Source organism: Fusarium tjaetaba (genome assembly GCF_013396195.1).
Source record: "Fusarium tjaetaba strain NRRL 66243 chromosome Unknown NRRL66243_c0000028, whole genome shotgun sequence".
NCBI lineage: Eukaryota > Fungi > Ascomycota > Sordariomycetes > Hypocreales > Nectriaceae > Fusarium > Fusarium tjaetaba.
In genome coordinates this window covers 173,183-192,012 of record NW_023501224.1, presented here as the reverse complement: position 1 = coordinate 192,012, position 18,830 = coordinate 173,183, and the positions used below count along the sequence as shown (strand labels likewise).

The following is an 18,830-nucleotide window of genomic DNA, read 5'->3' as shown; positions in this document are numbered from 1 at the left end:
TAATAGTAAGAGTCATTTATACGCCTTGCTGTGAAGTCCTTACCCAGAACCCTTTCTCTGTCGGAAAAACTTGATTATTTGGCCATCAAGCGCGCTATGATAAGAATCGACTCTCGCCTTTCTTGATACTAGTCTTCTGAGATTAGCCCCATCGTGATAGGTGAGGCGGTCCCCGGTTAATCATGTCCTTGAGTCTTTGGGAGCAGGATGCCATGCCGTTTTTGCCGGTACGATGCCGAAGATCCATGATCTAGTTGTCCGTGATCATCTACCTGGCTCGTGTTCCTTTTGCCAACCGATTGTAAATGGAATCTTCTGCTTTAGAGTGGAGGCATTGAAGCATTCCCTGAGTGATTGACAAGTTATCGGCTGAGGTATACTGAAGCGAGTCCTTCCTCAGACGCACGTGTCGTCTAGTGCCGCCTTTGTTCCAATAGATATCAAGGTATGGCACTATATAAGGTTAAACTTTGCGCTATTATATAGCTGATATTACTTATCTTAGGAACTGTATTGATCTGGTCTGACCGCCTGAGATTTCTCTTGTCCGAAGTCGGCTGTTTGGACTATTGAGTGTCGCATTCACTATGTCAAAACCTTCTCCATGCTCCTCCTCAGGCTGGCACCTGTGCGGTTTGCTGGTTCTGCCATCTTGAATAGGACCCTGGACCCATCTTTTGACCAGAGAGCTACTAGCTAGGTCATAGCGCCGGCAGATGAACTTGACAAGCAAAACCTAGGGGACCTGCCTACTTTGGTATGGCGTATGATCTATGACATTCGATCAATCACGTACCGGTAAAAGAAAAGGGCTAGGAGCAAGGCAAAGGAAATTGACCACGCGCACTTTTGCACAGACGCTCGACGCCAGACCTTACCACCTTCTTAATTCAAAAACATGCTATAGATGTTTGTAGCCCGCGGAACAAACTGCCGACATGGCGATTCCGCTCGTGCTATTGACGAAACAAAGGTGGTGCCTTCTATCATCCAGCTGCCAACAGACTCGCAACCCACGATTCATCGACCCTAGCCAGCATTCAGGGGTCACCGTCCTTTACAATCCTTCCGTGATCCAAAACAAACACTCTATCACAAAACTCAGACACAATATGCAGTCGATGGGCAACCACAACAACAATGCTGCCAGCAAACTCCTTCTCGGTTATCGACAGCATCTTTCGCTCGGTGTCACCATGGACCGAGCTGGTGAACTCATCCAAGAGAAGTACAGAGCTACCACTGGTTTTCCGCTTAAGTACTGCTCGAGCAATATTGAAGACCTGCTTTTGCCCCTGACTGAGTGAGGACTCTGATAGAACACTGTCTAGCCCACCCTGTGACTCAACCATGTCTCAGAGCCCCGTTGCTTGCAAAATTTCACGATACTGCTCTGTCGTTGCTACCCCGAGCGGATCTAGATTTATCATAACATTACTGCCTATTGGTAAGAGCACTGGGTCCTGTGGTACAGTTATTATTCTTTCTCGGAGTGTCTAGGGACTTATGGATCAGAGAGGGACACCGTCCATGGAAAGCATGTAATTGGCATTATCCTTTTGCACAGGTTCTAACAGAGTGAGAAAGAGGAGAATGGAAGAGGGCTTTCCGCAGCCATGCGTATTCAGTTAGCAAAAACGTCTCGGAAACATTTTTGGTGTTGAGAGACAAACCTTCTTGCACAACCGCACAAGGCTATCCTCTTACCGGGTGGATAGAGACATCGGTTCCTTACAGCGCGTATTTCTCAACATCCCTCCCTACTAGATTGATATTGTCAGCCAGAGTTACCAATCTTTCCTCAGAGCTTCGTCCAGAAACTTACTTGTACGTCGCCCAAATCCCCCGTACTTCAATGGCTCTGCTGATCAACTCTTACATCACCATGCAGAATACCTTCCGTCCCAGTCTTGGTGGTAAAATTCCGGAGCCGAGCTACAGCTCCAATAAATATCTTCAATGCAGTGTAGAACCGCACAATGTCGCTCAACGCCTGGCTTGACGTCATCAGTGTGACTTGCGACGCGCCGGAAGGACTTGAACTAGGCCGGAGCTGACTTATAAAACCTACAAGAGCCGTTGCCGTAACAACAACTACGACATTCAACCAGGTACAGCCAGCGCTTTACCATTGAAAGTAGATACATCGGCCTCTGGGACTAGTCCAGCAGCCGGTGATTATGCTTGATGTTTTCTCCGTCACTCGCTGCCACTGTCCACCGCTCAGGGCAATACTACTCCCGACCATCGTGCTATCGCCCTGGGGGAGGTTTGCAAGGTCCCGGTCAAGCACAGTAGGGCTTATCACGGAATTGTATAGCTCGTCGTTGAAGAGACTATCGCCAATGATGTTGGCTCTAATGGAGGTATTTGTCAAAAATGACTGTTGTTCACAGTAGCCAATGACCGTGGAACCGAGGACAGCCGTGTGTCCAGTCGCAAGGGGGACTTCACCAGGAGTTGCTTTGCATAGAGTAGACTTTCCGCTGGCAACAGGACCGATGACGGCGGTGAGATGTGACGATGGAATGGTGATGTTGACATGCTTGAGACCAGCAACGTCCTCGTTAGCCGAAGATGCCGTCCTTGATAACCACATGGGGAGTGCCTTTCCCCGGTAGCACTTTCATCTCGATGCCCCTCCCGCTAGTCTCAGAGACAGAACTTTGAGGAGACAGCGAGGTCATACACGTGGTTGACATCATACCAGGACCAAGGTGGTGATACTCAAACCTTGGGCCGCGTTCTAGATACGTCTGGACCCGTTGAAGACAGGTTAGCGCTCCAAGAAACTGAGAAATCGTTTGGTCCAGTATCATCAAAGGCGACGCGTGAAGGGTAAGGTAGGCGATTGAGACAAATATCGAGGTTGTGTTGAGCGTCTTAGTTGCCACCACAAACGTAATAACCGGCGATAAGGTCATAGGAACCTGAGAACTAGTAGCCGCTGCAGCAAGCAGCATAAGCCAACGTACGCCGATCTCAATCTCTCCCCCTCGCGGTAGCTGGTATACTGCCCCGATTGACTTTGATAGGAGTGTTATTTTGAGTTGATAGTCACCACAGTTGATGGCTCACATCACGCGCCTCACACACGAAGCGAAGCAGGAAGAGTTCCGCCCAAGAATGATGAGAAATCGAGGATAGCCTGCAAGACAGCCAAGCCTATTGCAAGAACCTACATCAGGATGAAGAAAGGCTCTGTTAACGAAAGACACAATGACGCATTAACCAAAGTGGAGATACATACCAGCTTCGTCCGCTGAACTGCCGAAGCGCTGACAAGTGGGCAACAGCGACGGCAAAATGTTGAAATACGGGGAAAGCCAAGGCAAACGAAGACAGCAGCTGGCGCAGTGGCAAACACTACATCTCCAAATGCAACAGTAAAATCGAAGCCGCATCTACAGCCACGCACAGCAGGCCCCAGCGAGTCATCATTGAGACAAGCGCTAACAGACAACATGACCTGTTCGTGTCAGTGGTGACCAGTACCACTAGCTGATGCTGAGACTGATACTCCAGGCCTGCCGGGAAAGTAAGAAAGGATTCTCGCCGTGGAAATCCGAGGTTATCACGGGCCTATTGTTTATCCAATGACACCGCATGCATTGTGCGGCACAGCTGAATGAGGATCTGCATGTTGGTTGAATGCTGGTCTTTGGTGCACTGATATTCCGGCTGCGACAGATAAGACGGCATAAAAGCGCCACCGAATCCTACCAAAAGTCCCTAAAGCCCCTGTAGTAGTAGGGGTCGCCAAACGTCCCCTCCCTTCCCGCCTCAGGAAAAAAAACATGAAGGACCAACACGAACTTTGCTTTGACTCGAACTACTATACATTACAGCGATACGAGAATAGTACGTCACTACGCGATTCCTTCTTGTTCTCAACGCTGCTTCATTAACTCGACTACAGTTGGGCCCCATCTTTAGCGAAAACGCGTTCAGCTGTTGTTTGCCCGCCGATACCCAGCCTAAAAATTAGTGTCCAAAAGTCTCTGGACGCTGTTTTAGCTAACTGGACAAACACTATTATCCTAGTGCAGCCAGCATCCATCGTGTTTCAATTACTGCCCACATCTGGCGTATGGGACTGCATCTCTGAGACTGGTCTGCACTATGGATAATATTCAGAGCGAGGCGACACCGCTCCTACAGCCCGACTTCACCTGCGACGCTCCAAACAGAAGCCCTCCCACAAAGGACAGGGTCATTCAGTGGCGGGCGGCATGGAAGCATCACTTTTCTCAGTGGTCAGCCCTGTACATCTGTAGCCTTTTCATCCTCCTCGTCGACGTCCCCAACTTTCTAAGCGAAGTCCCAAAGTTGCGTATGCTTGAAGTCGGTCTTTGTCGCGATCACTACGCTGCCACTGACCCAAGCGTCATCGGCCGCGATGGTTCAGTTCCAGAGCATCTCTGCAAGGTCCACGAGATCCAAAGCGCTCTTGCTAAGATGAGAGGTATTCTTGGCATGATTGAGGGTATCCCTGGTCTCATACTCGCTATCCCGTATGGTGTCCTGGCCGATAGCAAGGGCCGGAGGTTGGTCACGGGTCTTAGTCTACTAGGCTTTGTACTCAGAGACATCTGGACTTTCACTGTACTTTTCTTTCATCGAGTATTTCCTGTCCGTGCTGTCTATGCTGCACCGGCTTTCTTGGTCCTCGGAGGGGGTTCTACTGTTATCAGCCCCATGATCATGGCCATCATTGCTGCTGCAGTCCCGGAAGCATCACGGTATGTACACAGTCACAAAGACAAAGCTACTGAGTAAATTTGAGCTGAAAATTGATCAAATATTTGTAGAACAGGGGCTTTCTTCTGGGTGCAGGTTGTACTTCTCATTACTGAGCTGATTGCGCCACCACTCGGTGCAGTTCTCATGAATGCATTAGGACCGCATTTTGCTTTCCTCACGGCGGTGCCACTTGAAGCTCTGGCCTTTGTGGTGCTCGGCTTTATCCCCAGCACAGGAGCATCTGATAGTGTCCCAAGCAACGACATGGAGACTACGGAAGCAGATCAAAGCCCATCACCCAATGGTCAAGGTGAAGAGCCACCAAGTGATCAAGACTCATCAAAGAATAAGGCTCTGCAGGCTCTGTTACACCTTTCACAGAACATCCGATATGGTATTCATACTTTGGGCGGTCAAAGACGCCTTCTAGTGGGCCTCCTATCACTGATTGTTGCAAAGATGGCTCGATCGATGCTAGAACTGATCTTGCAATACATGTCTGTGAGATTTGGATGGCCGCTGGCCAAGGTATGTACTTTCGAGACGAGGTAGATGACAAGAGTTCCTCTTTTCTCACCCGCGATCATTAATACGTTGTTCTAGACGGCATTCCTGCTCTCGATCCAAGCTGCGGGTCAGATTCTGCTTTTTGCTGTAGTCCTACCGCAAGTCAATATATGGCTCATCAGGAGAATGAAGACATCTTCAGCTGCAAATCTCGCACTGGCTCGAGTGTCAATTCTCCTCCTCGCTGTTGGTTCACTCTGCATGGGTCTCACTGCTGCTATTCCGGCATTTATAATTGGTATGAATGAAGAATCTCGACCAGAGAAACTAGTAAACTAAGTGATTTCTAGCGTTCTTTGGATACACGCTTGGCAACGGATTTTCACCCGCCTTACGATCTCTCCTGACAACCATGATACATCCAGATCATCTATCACTCTTATTCACTGCAATCGCCGTGTTTGAAGGTATCTCGACCATTGGTGCCTCGCCACTCCTTGGGCTGTCATTCTCTGTTGGCTTGGACATTGGAGGTATTGCTGTAAGCCTGCCGTTCTTTGTTGCTTCGGCTCTCTATGCACTTACTGCGGCGCTGCTTGTTAGTGGCATGTCCACAGAGTCTTGCTCGTCCGAAGCCTAGCGTCGAATTTAGTGTCGATCCTCACCAGGCTGCCATCATGCATTCTACACAATCTATTGAAACATGAAGTGTTAGGCCTACAATAGAGGGACATCCTAGGAATATTTGTCAAGTCAATACACAAAAAAGCAATCAGGTAGTTACGAGTCGACCTCAGCAAAAACAATACCACTTGCCCCGTACTGGAATCGAACCAGTGATCTTATCATGTCGTGTGTATTTACTAGTGATACGCTTTACCACTGAGCCAACGGGGCTTGATGGGATTGACATGCTCAGCTCAGCAAGTTGGCTCATCGAGCGCCGCGTTTGTACGGTCTGGGAGACCTGCATCATCTCAGAAACCTGGATTTGGCGAGGTAATGAACTAGCCGCTTTATCCTACAGGAATTGATTACACTGTGGCACAGAATGCAACCTCAGTTACCTATCACTCCGATTCTTGAGGTGACCCTTCTTTCCCACAAAGATGAGATGCCCAAATCTAGAAATGATTGACCTAAGATCTAGCAATGATTTTCTCAGCTTCTCAGCGCTGTAGTCATCTTAGTCAAGACCTGTTCCAACGACCAAGTATACATGGGTATCCCAAATGCTAAACCGTCGGTCCAAACCATGAGCCATAGGTTCAACATGCGTCAGTGAGTAAGATGACTGAGTATGCAACATCCAGCCTGTATCGCTATGTCCAGAAATGGTCTCCGTCTACTGACCTTTCCAACATGAGGGCACTTAGTTACAATTGGGCCAAAAGGGAGCATCGATGCAGCTATAAAGATCATAGAAAGGAACAAGCATCTTAGCAACTCAAACAGCAATCAACTTCTCAAGATTCTTTAACAATATACAATACAGCTTCTCATTTCTTATTTACGACATGGCAGCCGCAGCAGTTCAGACTTACACTCTCGCGTCCTACGGCCATCACGCCGTCGATGCCATGACAGACGTCGATGTGGCTGCCCTGCATCAGAGACGTCTACATGAAGCACGGCGTTGACTTAGGGTGGCGTTCGGTGTTGGTCTCCTCAACCGCCACTACGGCGTTGCACCCAGCGAGAAGATCATCGAGCTCGGCCCAGTCTCCTCGCCCTGGGTTGTAGGTAATGACGAAGCCATCACTGGCGGCTCAGTCCTCCATCACACCTGGCGCATCGTCCTTAAGCCCACTAAGAAGTCCAAGTTCATGCCGCAGCGCGAGATCTCCAACGTCGATCGACCTGTCTTTCTGACTACCCTTGTTAAAGAGCTAATCAGCGTGCTGCAAGAGACAGGACTCGATGATGTTCGGTGTGTGAGCCTGCATGAGGCTGGTGACCCTGATAATGATACGGTCGCAGCAGCATCGTTATTCCTTGTACAGGTCTTATTGGTTCCAAGGAAGACTTAAAGGCTCACTGTGGTATTTGTGCTGCCCGCATTGCTAAGGATGCCATCAAGGCCAAACATGGAATGGGTGTTGCGAAGGTTGCCGATAAAGGTATGACCGCTCACGATGATATTTGCGCTACACGTCTCGCTAAAAAGCGATAGAATCAAGGCTTAGAATAGTAGCTATATTATCTTTTCCTATTATCATCGCGTCTAATGGGGTCTCAATTCGGTCAATATGAGGCAACATGCTTTCTTCTGTTGAAATTGAATACGACGATATGGTCATGGGTACAGGGTGAGGAGACGTTCTGTGAAGCACTGGCCGCGAGCTGAGGTCTACGAACTCCAACTACAAGCCCAGCTCCTCTATCCTTTTCTTAAGTTTCTGTCTTGTGATTGAAATGGGGGGTATATCTATTTTCTGGGTTATAGACATCCATGTTCATGGATGAGCGCGTTGATTGCACCAATAACTTGGAAGTCTTAGATAAATAAGACTGCCGATGCTTTCTCTATATAACTGATTACCGTGCAAACTTACTCTTAGCCCTCAGCTTCTCCCCGTAGAACCACAACAGGACAGGCGCTGGCCACCCCAGCACAACCGCCAGTCCAGCGAGCAATGTTCCTCCCCATCCATACCCCAAAGCATCATACATGTCCGCCGCAAACAACGGAAACCCAAAGCCCGCCAAGCTCCTCGTTACTGTCGCAGCTGCAACCGCTGAAGCCGCATATCGCGCGTAAGAGTCAACTAAGTACCCTTGTATACACTGATAGCACATGATAAGCCCCATGGTGTAGATGCACGCACCAACGTTGGGCCCTATCCAATGCGTCCTCTTCTCTGCGGTCCAGGCGTAAATCAGCAAGCCTATGGGCACCAGGATCGCCCCGGGTATCATCATTGGGACACGGAACTCGGGGCGCCCGAGTTGCCCTTCCTTGCAGCGTCGACGCTTCAGGGCTCTGTAGATGCGATCTTGTGAGCGCGCGCAGATCTGGGTCCCGATAAAGAGCCCTAGCGCGAGGGAGATATAGTTCAGCCCTTGGTAGCCCGGGGTTTCGTGATATACCTTTGCGAATAGACCCGAGAAGGTACTCAAGACAAGGTACATAGTTCCGTAGAGGTATGTCATATAGGCAGCAAGGAACATGACAATTGGTTGGGTGAAGAGAAGGCGAAATGGACGAGTCAAGGCGATCCCAAGTGTCCTTGCGAAGGTTCTATCTGGGTTGTCGTATTCTGTGAATAGCTTCGTGTTCCCTGTCTCTTTGGTCAAACTCTGCTTCTTCCGTCCAAGTATCACTGGCGCATAGGTTTCTTTGAGGAATAACAGAGCGGCGACTTGGACGAAGCCACACGCGATAGTCGTGGAGTAGAATACCCATCGCCACGTCGTTCTCTCTGCAACCCAACCCCCAGCTATAGGCCCAAAAGCCGGTCCAAGCAGAGGGGCCACAGAGTATACAGAGATAGCCCTTCCTCGCTCCTCCGGTTGGAACATGTCAGAGATGACCCCGCCCCCAACAGCCAGCGGAGCAGAACCCCCAAGGCCTGCCAAAAAGCGGAAAGCGATCATGCTGCTCTTGTTATGAGATAGGGCGCATCCGAGGTTGAAGCAAAGGAACCACAGGTTGGAGACTTGGAGGACGATAACTCGGCCTCGGAGCTCGGAAATTGGGCCCCAGAAGAGTGGACCAACTGCGTAGGCGGCCACGAAGATGGAGAGTGTGAGGGCGAGTTCGAGAGACGAGGTTATATGGAGAGATTCGCCGATCGACGGGAGTGCAGGTGCGACCATGGTGGATGTGAGAGGCGAGATGAACGTGAACAGCGAGACTAAAGTATACATTAGTCACAACCTATGAAGATGAGTTGACGGTTGGTGTTATTTTGGACGGCCAAGAGACTGAGCCGCTAGTGGAAGGGGAGGATATATCAGTCACATACCACAGATAAGGGCAGTCCATTTCTTCTTGATACTCCAGTTCTTTGGATTTGTCGAATCTTTAGGTGTTTCCCACGTCACCAAGTTCTCATCAACCTGCTGCTCTGATTTCTGATCCGGCCCAACTTCATCTCCCATTGGCTGCTCGCCTCGCTCCAGGGCATCAATCTCTTGTTGATTTGGGTCCCTATCTCGAATTTCAGACATGGTCCCTAGGAAAGCCCCGCCGAGCCTGGGCGGTTTGGGGAAGATGGACAGCAGGAAGGGTTAGTGGTGAGGCGTGGTGGGTTTAAGAGACTAAGGGAAGCAACGAGATTAGAAGTCTGTTCAATTAATAGGAAGTGTCTTTATGTAGGGCGGGCTTGATTGATTATTGGTTTCTGATTTCTGGTAGTTGTGGTTTGAGATGCAGACTTTTATATATACATTAGCGAAGAAATTGGGCCAGTGGCCTACACAGCTCTTATATTTAACCCCGATGCTCCTCCATTCGCTCTTTCAGGGAATGACATAACTCTATTACAGTATTAAACCCTGAGCAGAAGCTCATAGTCGGAAAAAACGGCAGATAAAAGCAATGATCTAGTCTTCTCGGAGTTTTTACACTATATATCATCTCCGCCGGCCCCTTCTTTAGGTACGAGCTCCACCCCTGGCCAATCACAGTTTGCTATCGGCGTGCCATAAGATCCAAACTTAAAGGCCCGGGAGTCTTTTTACTCCCGGTCACGTTAATACTTTTGCCGATTTCGGGCCGAAAGCAGTGATCGACCAGCCCAACCATTAATACATAGCCAAATACCTCGACATTTAACAAGAAAGCATTATCTCTGGAATGTATATACCTGTTAATTTTATTTGTTACATATTTATAAGAAATAAAAGGCTACTCCACAATGGTCTACAAATCATCATCCAATGGGCTCAGACCCTGGGCAGTACCAAGTCTCTTCTCGAACCAGAATCTCAACCTCTCAACCCTCTCCCGGTCAACCATAAATCTCATGAAGTCATGCGGATCTGTGTGGGCCTGATCAACAAGATCAGGAAACCCGGCCGGCGGAGCGACATCACTCCTGACAGGCCAGAACCCGCTCGTCTTCTGAAAGTCCTTGCTCAGCAGAAAGTTCTGCAGCAACTTAGCGCCCTCGGGGTGCGGCGCGTCCTTGAGGATTGCGGTGTGCTGTGCCCATGAGATGAAGTTGCTCTTCTTGGGAAAGGTAGCGTTGAGAGAGCCGGCGCCAGTTGATAAGCCGATGGCTGAGGTGAAGGTCGCGACGTACGGTGTCTTGGGGTTGCGAACAAGCGTCTGGGGAGTGGCTGCTCCACGAACCCAGCGAGGCTTCTGCTGGAGGAGCTTGTTGAACCAAGATTCGCCGTATTGGTTGAGGCTATCAATGTGAGTTAAGGCTCAGGTGGTGATTTAGCAGTGCAAGACTTACATTTTATCGAAGAGGAAGAGGATTGAGTCGTCGTCATTGGGATAAGTCAAAGCAAGCTTACCTGTGTACTCGGGCGCAAGGAAGTCGCTGTACTCTGCCGGCGCCTTCTTGCCCTTCCACTTATCGGCGTTCCAGACAAGCTGCCACGCAATACCAGTGTACCCGTAGTAAGCAGCATCTGTATCCTTAAGGCCAGAATAGATCTTGTCGAACCCAGCAGGTGCATAGTAAAGCAGCGCGCCCTCTTCTTTCCAACGTGGAAAGTCCTGTGTAGTCTGCATGGCGATTGTGTCGACATAGACGTTGTTGTTGGCAAGTTGTTGGTCGATGTTGCCATCGAGATATTTGGACAGGTCGACGGTTTGATTGAGCTTCATGCCGGGGAAAGTGGATTCGAAGGCGTTCTTGACCGCGTCATTTTGGTTCTTCTCATCGCCGCCGAACCAGGCTGTCACAACACCTCCTTCCTTGAGAGCAGCTTTGTAAATCTGGTCGACGGAGCGGGTCTCAACTTGAGCTGCTGGGCCGAAGTGGAGGAGGGCATCATACGCCGCTGCGTTTGCAGCGAGTAGGAGAGTCGAAGAAAGCGATAGGAGGCGCATTGTGAAACTTGAACGGTGTGAATGGTAATGATCAATTCTGCTAACTCGGGTTTCCAAGAGTCTATATATACCCAGGGCGACCGAGACTTTCCTCTGCGCGCGACTTGAAAAGAGAGCTTCCGCGCGGCTTCATCTCTACGCAACGTATAGTATCGGTGCAATTATCGTCCCGAAATATGACCAGAGCACTCGTTGTTTATTGAGTCAGGTCAGAGACATATGGATGAATACCGTGTTAATCAGCACGCGCGCGCGAGACCTGATGATAAAGTTTGGCCTATTCGGTTATTATCCCCAATGTGACTAGCACCGGCATTTCGCCATCCGTACTTCTAATTGGGTCCATAACCCACAGGTCTACTATCGGTCGAGGCGCTCTAACCAGGCTTAGCATGTGCTTCCGTTCGAGGCCTCAAGTGACAAGATGACGTATAGTTGTAGTAACTGAGAGTAAGGAAGTGCCTTCAGAGGGTCATCGAGAGGAACATTGGTGATGAGGATATCAAGTCGTACTTGATTTTGTAGTCTCTGAATACGGCTGATGAATGCATTGGATCGCTGGACCATTCAACAGCACTCATTGGCAGTGGACAAATGATAAGCAATCGGGATGTGGTCCACTACCCGGGTCCCGCGCGTTTGGCCCCGTCATTCAGGGCGGCCGCGTCAAGAGTAACGTGCCATAATCCTGGACCTGGTATTTGAAATGACAGTTGATGAGAAATAGTGGTTATATATGATTTAAAAAATAACTCAATTCTCCAATAGTTCCCAGTACGGTCAAGAACATACGCAAGTTCGTCTAGTTGAAGCCCAATAAGCCTAGGGAGCAGTGTAACCACCATCAACAAGGATATCCGTTCCCGTCACATACGTAGAGGCATCTGAAGCAAGAAACAGATATACCCCTTTTAACTCAACGGTTTCACCAAAACGCCTAGAGTCATTAGCTTCATCACTTGTTTGGTTTCCTTCTCAACCAACACATGGCTTACCCCATAGGCACTTTGTCCATGATGGCGCTCATGATTTCTTCCGCGATCGGCCCGGATATGCCCGTGTTGATAAATCCGGGAGACACGCTATTGACCCGAGCGAATCCAAGCCATTCAATCGCGAGGGATTTGCCTAAACGGACCAGTTCGTCAGAGATTCCGGCAAGATATTGTTGGGATGCTAACACATATGAATGAGAGTGGCCTTGGAGGCGTTGTAGACGGCTTGACGCCGGGGGATGTTGACGATATGTCCAGACATGCTAGCCGTGGCGATAAAGCTACCGCTCTCAAAGTTGCTGAGCTTAGAACCGTCAATCGTTGTTCCCTCTTGCTTCTGCCTGCGGAAGTGTTTCCCGGCGACATGGGCGCAGTAGGCAACTCCATCAGTGTTGATCTTGATGAGATCGTGGTATCTCCCAATATCAGAATCGATAAACGCTTCATCTCCCCAGGAAACACCCGAGTTCGCCACAAACACGTCAAGACGGCCGTTCAAGTCTCTTATGGACTTTGTCATCGTCTCATCCACCTCTTTGTAAGAGGTAACGTCTACTTTATATGCTCTGCCTATTTATCCAGCAGTCAGTGAGAACGATGTGTTGACATACTCTACGAGGTTCGTGATACGTACACTTGACTTTATAGATCCTTTCGATATCTTCAGCCTCTGCAATAGCGCCACTGTTGCTGTTATACCAAATGGCTATGTTAGCACCCGCTTCGGCGAGCGCCTTGGCCACTGCCAGTCCGATTCCCTGTCCGGCACCGCACACAATGGCGGTCTTGCTGGAGAGGGAAAACAGCGGCATGACAGGTCCGTCTGCTGGAGGCCCTGTGTTGTTTCGTCGAAACACTCCATCTTTGATAGGTTCAGCCATGTTCAGATAGGTATCTCGTTGTGGATGATGGTTATTGCTGAGATTAAATAGCAAAGAAGTAATTCTAAAATATGGATCGAATGTGTTCCGAGAGCCCTGGAATGAGACAGACTACCTGATTATCTTCACTTCTGCACTCTACTGCGATCTGTAGGCCGTAACGCGACTCTATCATTCTTAATATACATATACTTGATGTTCCGATGTGGGCAGCCTAGACGATCCCCTCTTATCGGTTACATTGAACCTGTAATGCCATTGATGTGGTCATGTCTAAGGTACCATTGTATCGGGTTGTCACGTTACTATTAGGGTGGGTCCATGTCCCATCGAGTGCCTCTGATATGTAGATTCACCAGTAACGTGCTTCAAAGATTGTCCGTGATGCGCTAGACTAAGTCTCTTGGTTCATCCTCCAGCAGGGCTTGAGAGATGAATACCGTGCTCAGCAGCTGTCCACTTATCGATCAACGTAACTCATGTAACTGTTACGTAGTATAGGTATATGAGGAATCAACAAAAGTCAACAGGGCTTCTGCGAGTTGAGGCTGCGGGTTCCCTAGCGTAAGTAACTACTGGGACACACAGCCACTATGGCCTAGATTGGGTTTATCTAATGTAGAGCTCTGACAGTGCACTGGTGTACCGGGTAAGTCATCACGGCTAGATAATTAATTTATATTTAATGCTTACAATGTCTCATTCAAGCATATCAAGCTAACACGCTGAAAAGTCCTTAATTACAGCTAGTTAAGTTAATGAATTTTAATTAAATACTTCAGCTCGTCAGCCTTTCTATTAGCCAAGGATCTCTTTCCCTAGAACCTCCTGTATCTTCTCCGGGTCTTTCTGCTACAGAAGCCACCCTTGCGTGATACTAGTGAATGTCTGATTGCACCTGTTCTATTATTGCCTTTTTTCTCCCTCTCCAGTGTCAGGGTACATTCTGCGCATCGCCACTGTGATGAGTAGAGATGTGTATGCACAAGTAGCAGATCGTATGGTTTGGTCTAGAAAAGTATCACCCAAAAGCCACCGGGCCGGTCAGGACAGTAAGGTCCATGACTTTAAAAGTCATTAGACGAAGATGGGTTTAGCTCCCAAATGCAAAAGTCGACTAATTTTTTAAGAGCTGGGGGGTTAGCCTCAGAAAGGTTATCAACTCGCTCTGCATTTTCCATAAGGAAGAATTCGGGAATTGAGCGAATTCCGAGCTCGGCATCAAGGGCTGGAATTTCATCGGTATCGAACTGGGCAAAGGCAAGTTTCTCAGGGTCATAATTCGAGGCGTTGGCGTGTTTTTCAAAGAACGGTTTGATGGATTGACAGGGGCCGCACCATGTTGCTGTTGCGAAGATGATGACGAAACGGTGTCTTTGAATAAGGTCGTGGAACTCAGACTGACTGTGGATCGTGGTGATGGGCATCTTGATAGTAATAATGCTCGGTTAAAGAGGCACTGCTTCAAGGGATGAGGGGGGCAATGGGAAAATGTTTGGAGATGTAAGGGGAATTTGTATCCGGTTGCGGCGAGCGACGCTCAGGCCGTCAAAGAGTTGAGGGGGTTGCAGTGCTGCATGAGACTATTGCTCTAGCTACAGTCTATATCCAATCGAATGTCGAAATCGCTGTAGCTGAAAATCCGAAAGGGTGTTTCCAGCTGTGCTGTTTCATTGTATACTAACTCCTTTGAGTAGACCGCTCATCTGTAAGATCATGCTATGGGCAATAGTTTAGCCGTTAATGCATGACATGGCTTATGACCCCGCATGACTGCCACATAACCCTTGTATCTGCCGAACTGACTTTCGTCCACTAGATCAATATTTTGCTAACAGCAGGCGTGCATCACCTCATATACAACCTGCTAATGCAGTAGCAGTTGGAACTTCAAAATGCCAAGGAGAACTCCCTCGGTTGAATCTCAGCACATTGCACGTCGAGATTCACGGAGCGAATGGTGTCAGCAGAATTGGGAATTCCCGGATAAGGATTTTATAAAGGAGTCAGGCCGAGTGCACTGCGGTAAGCTTAGGGTTTTAAAAGAGGCTTCAGTCTCCAGGCCATAAAGGTAAAGGACGACAATAAACACATACAGGCAAAATACTCGTCGCTCTCACTACAGGCCCAGTGCACAGTGTTTGAAAGTGCTTATGTGTTTCCGCAAGCTTAAAAGAAAATCACAAAATGGACTATTGAAAGGTTTCTGTAAGCCAGAAACCTACCGAGTAGACCAATTTGTACAGCACGTTCCCTGTATCTTGAGTTAATAGACCCCGCTGCTGATCTCGATCACGGGCCTCGTATAAAGCTTAAATGTAGTTTCTAGGTACTTCTTAACTGAGAATCTTAATATAATGGTCTCTGAGGGTAGCTAAGCATATCGGAAGTATAGCGTATGAGATCGAGGTCACATTAAACTGGTAGTGCTTTAATTGGCGCTTAGCTACAAGAAGGTCTCAGGACAGTTCAATAGAATCAATGGCTGCTTCAATGTACCCAGGACGCACACAACACCCTGTATAGGATCGCGTGCGTTCCATCTCATTAATTCTCACTTGCGGCTATGATGCTTCTCGTGACAAGGTTATCTGTAGCTCCTACCCAATTGCCCTGCGGTGGTCTATGCAGACCGGCATATCTTGGTTTATGATCATGACTATTTCTGCACCTAACTTTCAAGATATTTTATATACATTGATCAGGTAGATATATATCTTGCACTGCACGTCAGCATATATTAATATCGGGTGGGAGCATTACAATCTAATAGAGTTTAGTATATCAAGCTCAACGATTGAGTTATGAAAGGTCAAGCATAACTGATTTATATTTATTCCATGATCCTTCTGGCCCTTGTTAAATTAAAGACTATTAAAATATATAATATAAAATAAAAACATTATAAAGATATATATATAGCATGCTTTATATATACTAGCTATAGCTATCTCTTTACAGTAGCTTAGACTTCTTGAACATCAAGTACCATTGGTGTCCAGTTGTTGGGCGTAGTCTCATAGATCGCGATAGACGCATCACTAGTCTCACTTTCCAACGCTACAATCTGATTGTAAGCGCTCTCTTGGCCAGGTGAGGTGACACAGGTATAGTCTCCGTCGAAGGTGCACACAGTCTTGGGAGCTGTACACGAGAGCTGACTGTTCACAATTTGACAGGACAAATAACCGTACATGCTGTTAGGCCCCGGGTTGCGACTCTCATCACAGGTAGAAATGGATGCTGCTCCACCGTTCTGTTGCACAAAGAGATAGTAGGCGCATAAATAATTTCCACTGGCTGTGTCCTTGATATGGTCGGTGCTGGGCTCGATGACCCATGTTCTGGGGCTGTAAGGTGGACTCAGAGGGTTAAATGAGGGATTGAACTGTGGGTAGCTACCCTGGTAACCATCAGCCTCGAGGACATCGCCAGTTAGAGGAGCACTTCCAGCGAGGATGCTAAAGGTTGGGGCGGCGACAGCAGTGGTAGTGGTGTCAGCCTTGGTGGTGCTCTCTGCCTCTGAAGTCGTGGTGATGTCTCCTGTGGTCGTCGGCTGAGATGAAACCGATGACGCAGTGGTGCTTTCGTGTTCGTGTTCAGAGGTAGCAGTCGTGGGTCCGGTCTGGGCGGTGGTACTGCTATCAGCTTCAGACGTCGTGGTAGTGATGTTGTCGATGGCAGTTATCTTGGATGAGTCTGACGTCGCAATAGTAGTCTCAGTAGCGATGGTGGTTGGGGTAGGCTCGGTAGTAGTGAGCGTGGCCGTCAATGCATTTGAAGCTGCCGAAGAATTTCTCGTTTAGCAGTCGCTCCGAAGATGGATCAATTGGTGTACATACCCGATGTTCTTGGCTTGCAAGGACCTGCAAAAGCGGACCCAGCCATCAAAAGGCTGACGGCTAACAGGATATTGGAATGCATTGCGATCTGTTAAGGAGTGACTGAGGTGAGAAATAATCAGCGAGAGATGATAATAGGAAAAAAGGAAAAGGAAAGGAAAGAGGATTAGTATAGCTTTTGTTACATCGAGGCGACTGGCCAAGGAGAGCTCAACTCATTTCCAAAAACCAATAGTGTCGTTACTAAAGCTAAGCCTATACCTATGCCTAAAGGTAATTGGACCCCTGAGTGTTCCGCATCCTTGCAATCGATAGCGCGATGACCTTAAGATAGCATAAAGACCCACCTTGACTGTGTTGTGTTTGCCAATCTAGGGTAGTGCGGGGAGAATCAGATTTATATGTGTTATTATCTTGCCTTAACGATTGGAACTTTATAAGCCCTTTCCCATAAAGGGTATTTAAGTCATTGAAGCCGAAAAGTTTATCTTATCGACAACGGCTAACTGACTGCTCTAGTTAGTTGTAGAGAGCTTATAAGACAAGATATCAATGTTTAACAGGCTTGTTATCTTTCCACCTCCGCTACCACGATTGAACTTTTAGCTGTGACTTACTGACTGGAAATATATATAAACAATAAACAGGAGTATTAGAGTTAAATAGAGTTTAGTATCTTAAGCTTTAGTTTTAAGTGATAAACAGTCAAGCCTAACTTATGTACTGGCTCCTTAAGGCTCCCTGCCCCTCTTTACTTCCTTCGGATCTTCGATGCAGCCTTTAAGGGATCCAGAATCCAGTCTTGATCCAAATCACTTGGACTATCATCCTGTGAAGTGAACCACGCGATTTCGAATCCTAAGACCTTGGAGTCCTTGGGGAACACGAATTTGGATATCTTGTCAGCATCTGCATTTCCGATATAGAAAGTGTCAGACTCGGAAACAATGACCCGATGTCCCTTTTTGAGTATCTTTGAAGTGGTGCCTTTGTGCCAAGTTTGAATGATCCAGTCCTTTGCTAAAGTGATGCTTTTTTCGGAGTCGGTGAGAGGATCGTCCCATAAGATGACCGATTTCTTGGGAGTGAGTGTCTTGAGCCAGTTCAGAAATGTATTGAATAACTTGTTGTCGTCCTTGGTATTCCACATGTATGCCACCTCATCGCCGCCAAAATGATGGTAAGGTGAGCCGAAATACCCGTCGACGGTAGCTACCAAGTTGGTGATATTATCGTACACTGCTTTGTTGTTCGTTCTGATGTCGAGCTGGGCGTCTGGCTTTGTCAAGCTTGCCTTGCCTACAACCAAATTCTTTTTCCATATTCCCCTGGTAAAATGCCGTTAGTAACGTTAAAGCGGGGGTATCGTATGACATACCAGATATCGCTGTGACCAGGCATGTCTGTCTCCGGATACACCATAATCCCAAGGTTCTCGGCATAAGAGACGATGTTCTGGATATCGGTAGGCGTATAGAACGTGTGAGTTTGGCTGTACTTGACACTAGCATTCGTCAAGCCCTCGCCCCCAGGCCAAAGTAGAGGAAAGCTTTCCGCATCGTAGATATGCCAGTGAAAGACATTGAAGTTGTATTGGTGAAGCAAGGTCAACAAGTGAAGAATGGCTTTGACAGGGAAGAACTTTCGGCCTGTATCAAGCATAAAGCCTCTATGGGGATAGAGGTTGGAGGCCATCTTTGCAGGCTTGAAATGGATGAGTTGAGGAGGTGCGAGAGTTATTTTCGTATTGCTGCTGCAGCTTACTTATAGGGCTTATGAGCTGACCGGAATTCGGCAAGGCAAGGCAGACTGTGGCGGTTGGAGAAAAGCTTTTCCGATGCAGCTAAAGGTC

General features: G+C 48.1%; 7 protein-coding genes across 7 annotated transcripts; 1 reads left to right on the top strand and 6 right to left on the bottom strand.

Moving 5' to 3' along the window:
* Positions 1–2,125: 2,125 nt before the first annotated feature.
* Positions 2,126–2,599, bottom strand: FTJAE_1550 (multidrug resistance; the record flags this gene model as incomplete). Its single annotated transcript, XM_037347652.1, has 1 exon — positions 2,126–2,599. The coding sequence occupies one exon, from the start codon at positions 2,597–2,599 to the stop codon at positions 2,126–2,128; it is 474 nt and encodes a 157-aa protein (XP_037211402.1).
* A 1,198-nt stretch (positions 2,600–3,797) lies between these two features.
* Positions 3,798–7,423, top strand: FTJAE_1549 (major facilitator superfamily transporter; the record flags this gene model as incomplete). Its single annotated transcript, XM_037347650.1, has 9 exons — positions 3,798–3,861; positions 4,018–4,088; positions 4,138–4,742; positions 4,812–5,271; positions 5,347–5,548; positions 5,601–5,791; positions 6,416–6,531; positions 6,896–7,180; positions 7,231–7,423. The coding sequence occupies 9 exons, from the start codon at positions 3,798–3,800 to the stop codon at positions 7,421–7,423; spliced, it is 2,187 nt and encodes a 728-aa protein (XP_037211401.1).
* Positions 7,424–7,788: 365 nt separating this feature from the next.
* FTJAE_1548 (major facilitator superfamily transporter) lies at positions 7,789–11,260 on the bottom strand (the record flags this gene model as incomplete). The annotated part of the gene is made up of 4 exons (XM_037347649.1): positions 7,789–9,107; positions 9,219–9,403; positions 10,122–10,607; positions 10,659–11,260. 4 exons carry the CDS (start codon positions 11,258–11,260, stop codon positions 7,789–7,791), a joined length of 2,592 nt encoding a protein of 863 aa, XP_037211400.1.
* An 822-nt stretch (positions 11,261–12,082) lies between these two features.
* FTJAE_1547 (sorbitol utilization SOU2) lies at positions 12,083–13,136 on the bottom strand (the record flags this gene model as incomplete). The annotated part of the gene is made up of 4 exons (XM_037347648.1): positions 12,083–12,197; positions 12,256–12,388; positions 12,442–12,825; positions 12,890–13,136. The coding sequence occupies 4 exons, from the start codon at positions 13,134–13,136 to the stop codon at positions 12,083–12,085; spliced, it is 879 nt and encodes a 292-aa protein (XP_037211399.1).
* Positions 13,137–14,203: 1,067 nt separating this feature from the next.
* On the bottom strand, positions 14,204–14,563 carry FTJAE_1546 (thioredoxin 1; the record flags this gene model as incomplete). Its single annotated transcript, XM_037347647.1, has 1 exon — positions 14,204–14,563. One exon carries the CDS (start codon positions 14,561–14,563, stop codon positions 14,204–14,206), a length of 360 nt encoding a protein of 119 aa, XP_037211398.1.
* Positions 14,564–16,101: 1,538 nt separating this feature from the next.
* Positions 16,102–17,060, bottom strand: FTJAE_1545 (uncharacterized protein; the record flags this gene model as incomplete). The annotated part of the gene is made up of 2 exons (XM_037347646.1): positions 16,102–16,919; positions 16,979–17,060. 2 exons carry the CDS (start codon positions 17,058–17,060, stop codon positions 16,102–16,104), a joined length of 900 nt encoding a protein of 299 aa, XP_037211397.1.
* A 669-nt stretch (positions 17,061–17,729) lies between these two features.
* On the bottom strand, positions 17,730–18,673 carry FTJAE_1544 (glycoside hydrolase; the record flags this gene model as incomplete). The annotated part of the gene is made up of 2 exons (XM_037347645.1): positions 17,730–18,306; positions 18,357–18,673. 2 exons carry the CDS (start codon positions 18,671–18,673, stop codon positions 17,730–17,732), a joined length of 894 nt encoding a protein of 297 aa, XP_037211396.1.
* Between the last annotated feature and the right edge of the window lie 157 nt (positions 18,674–18,830).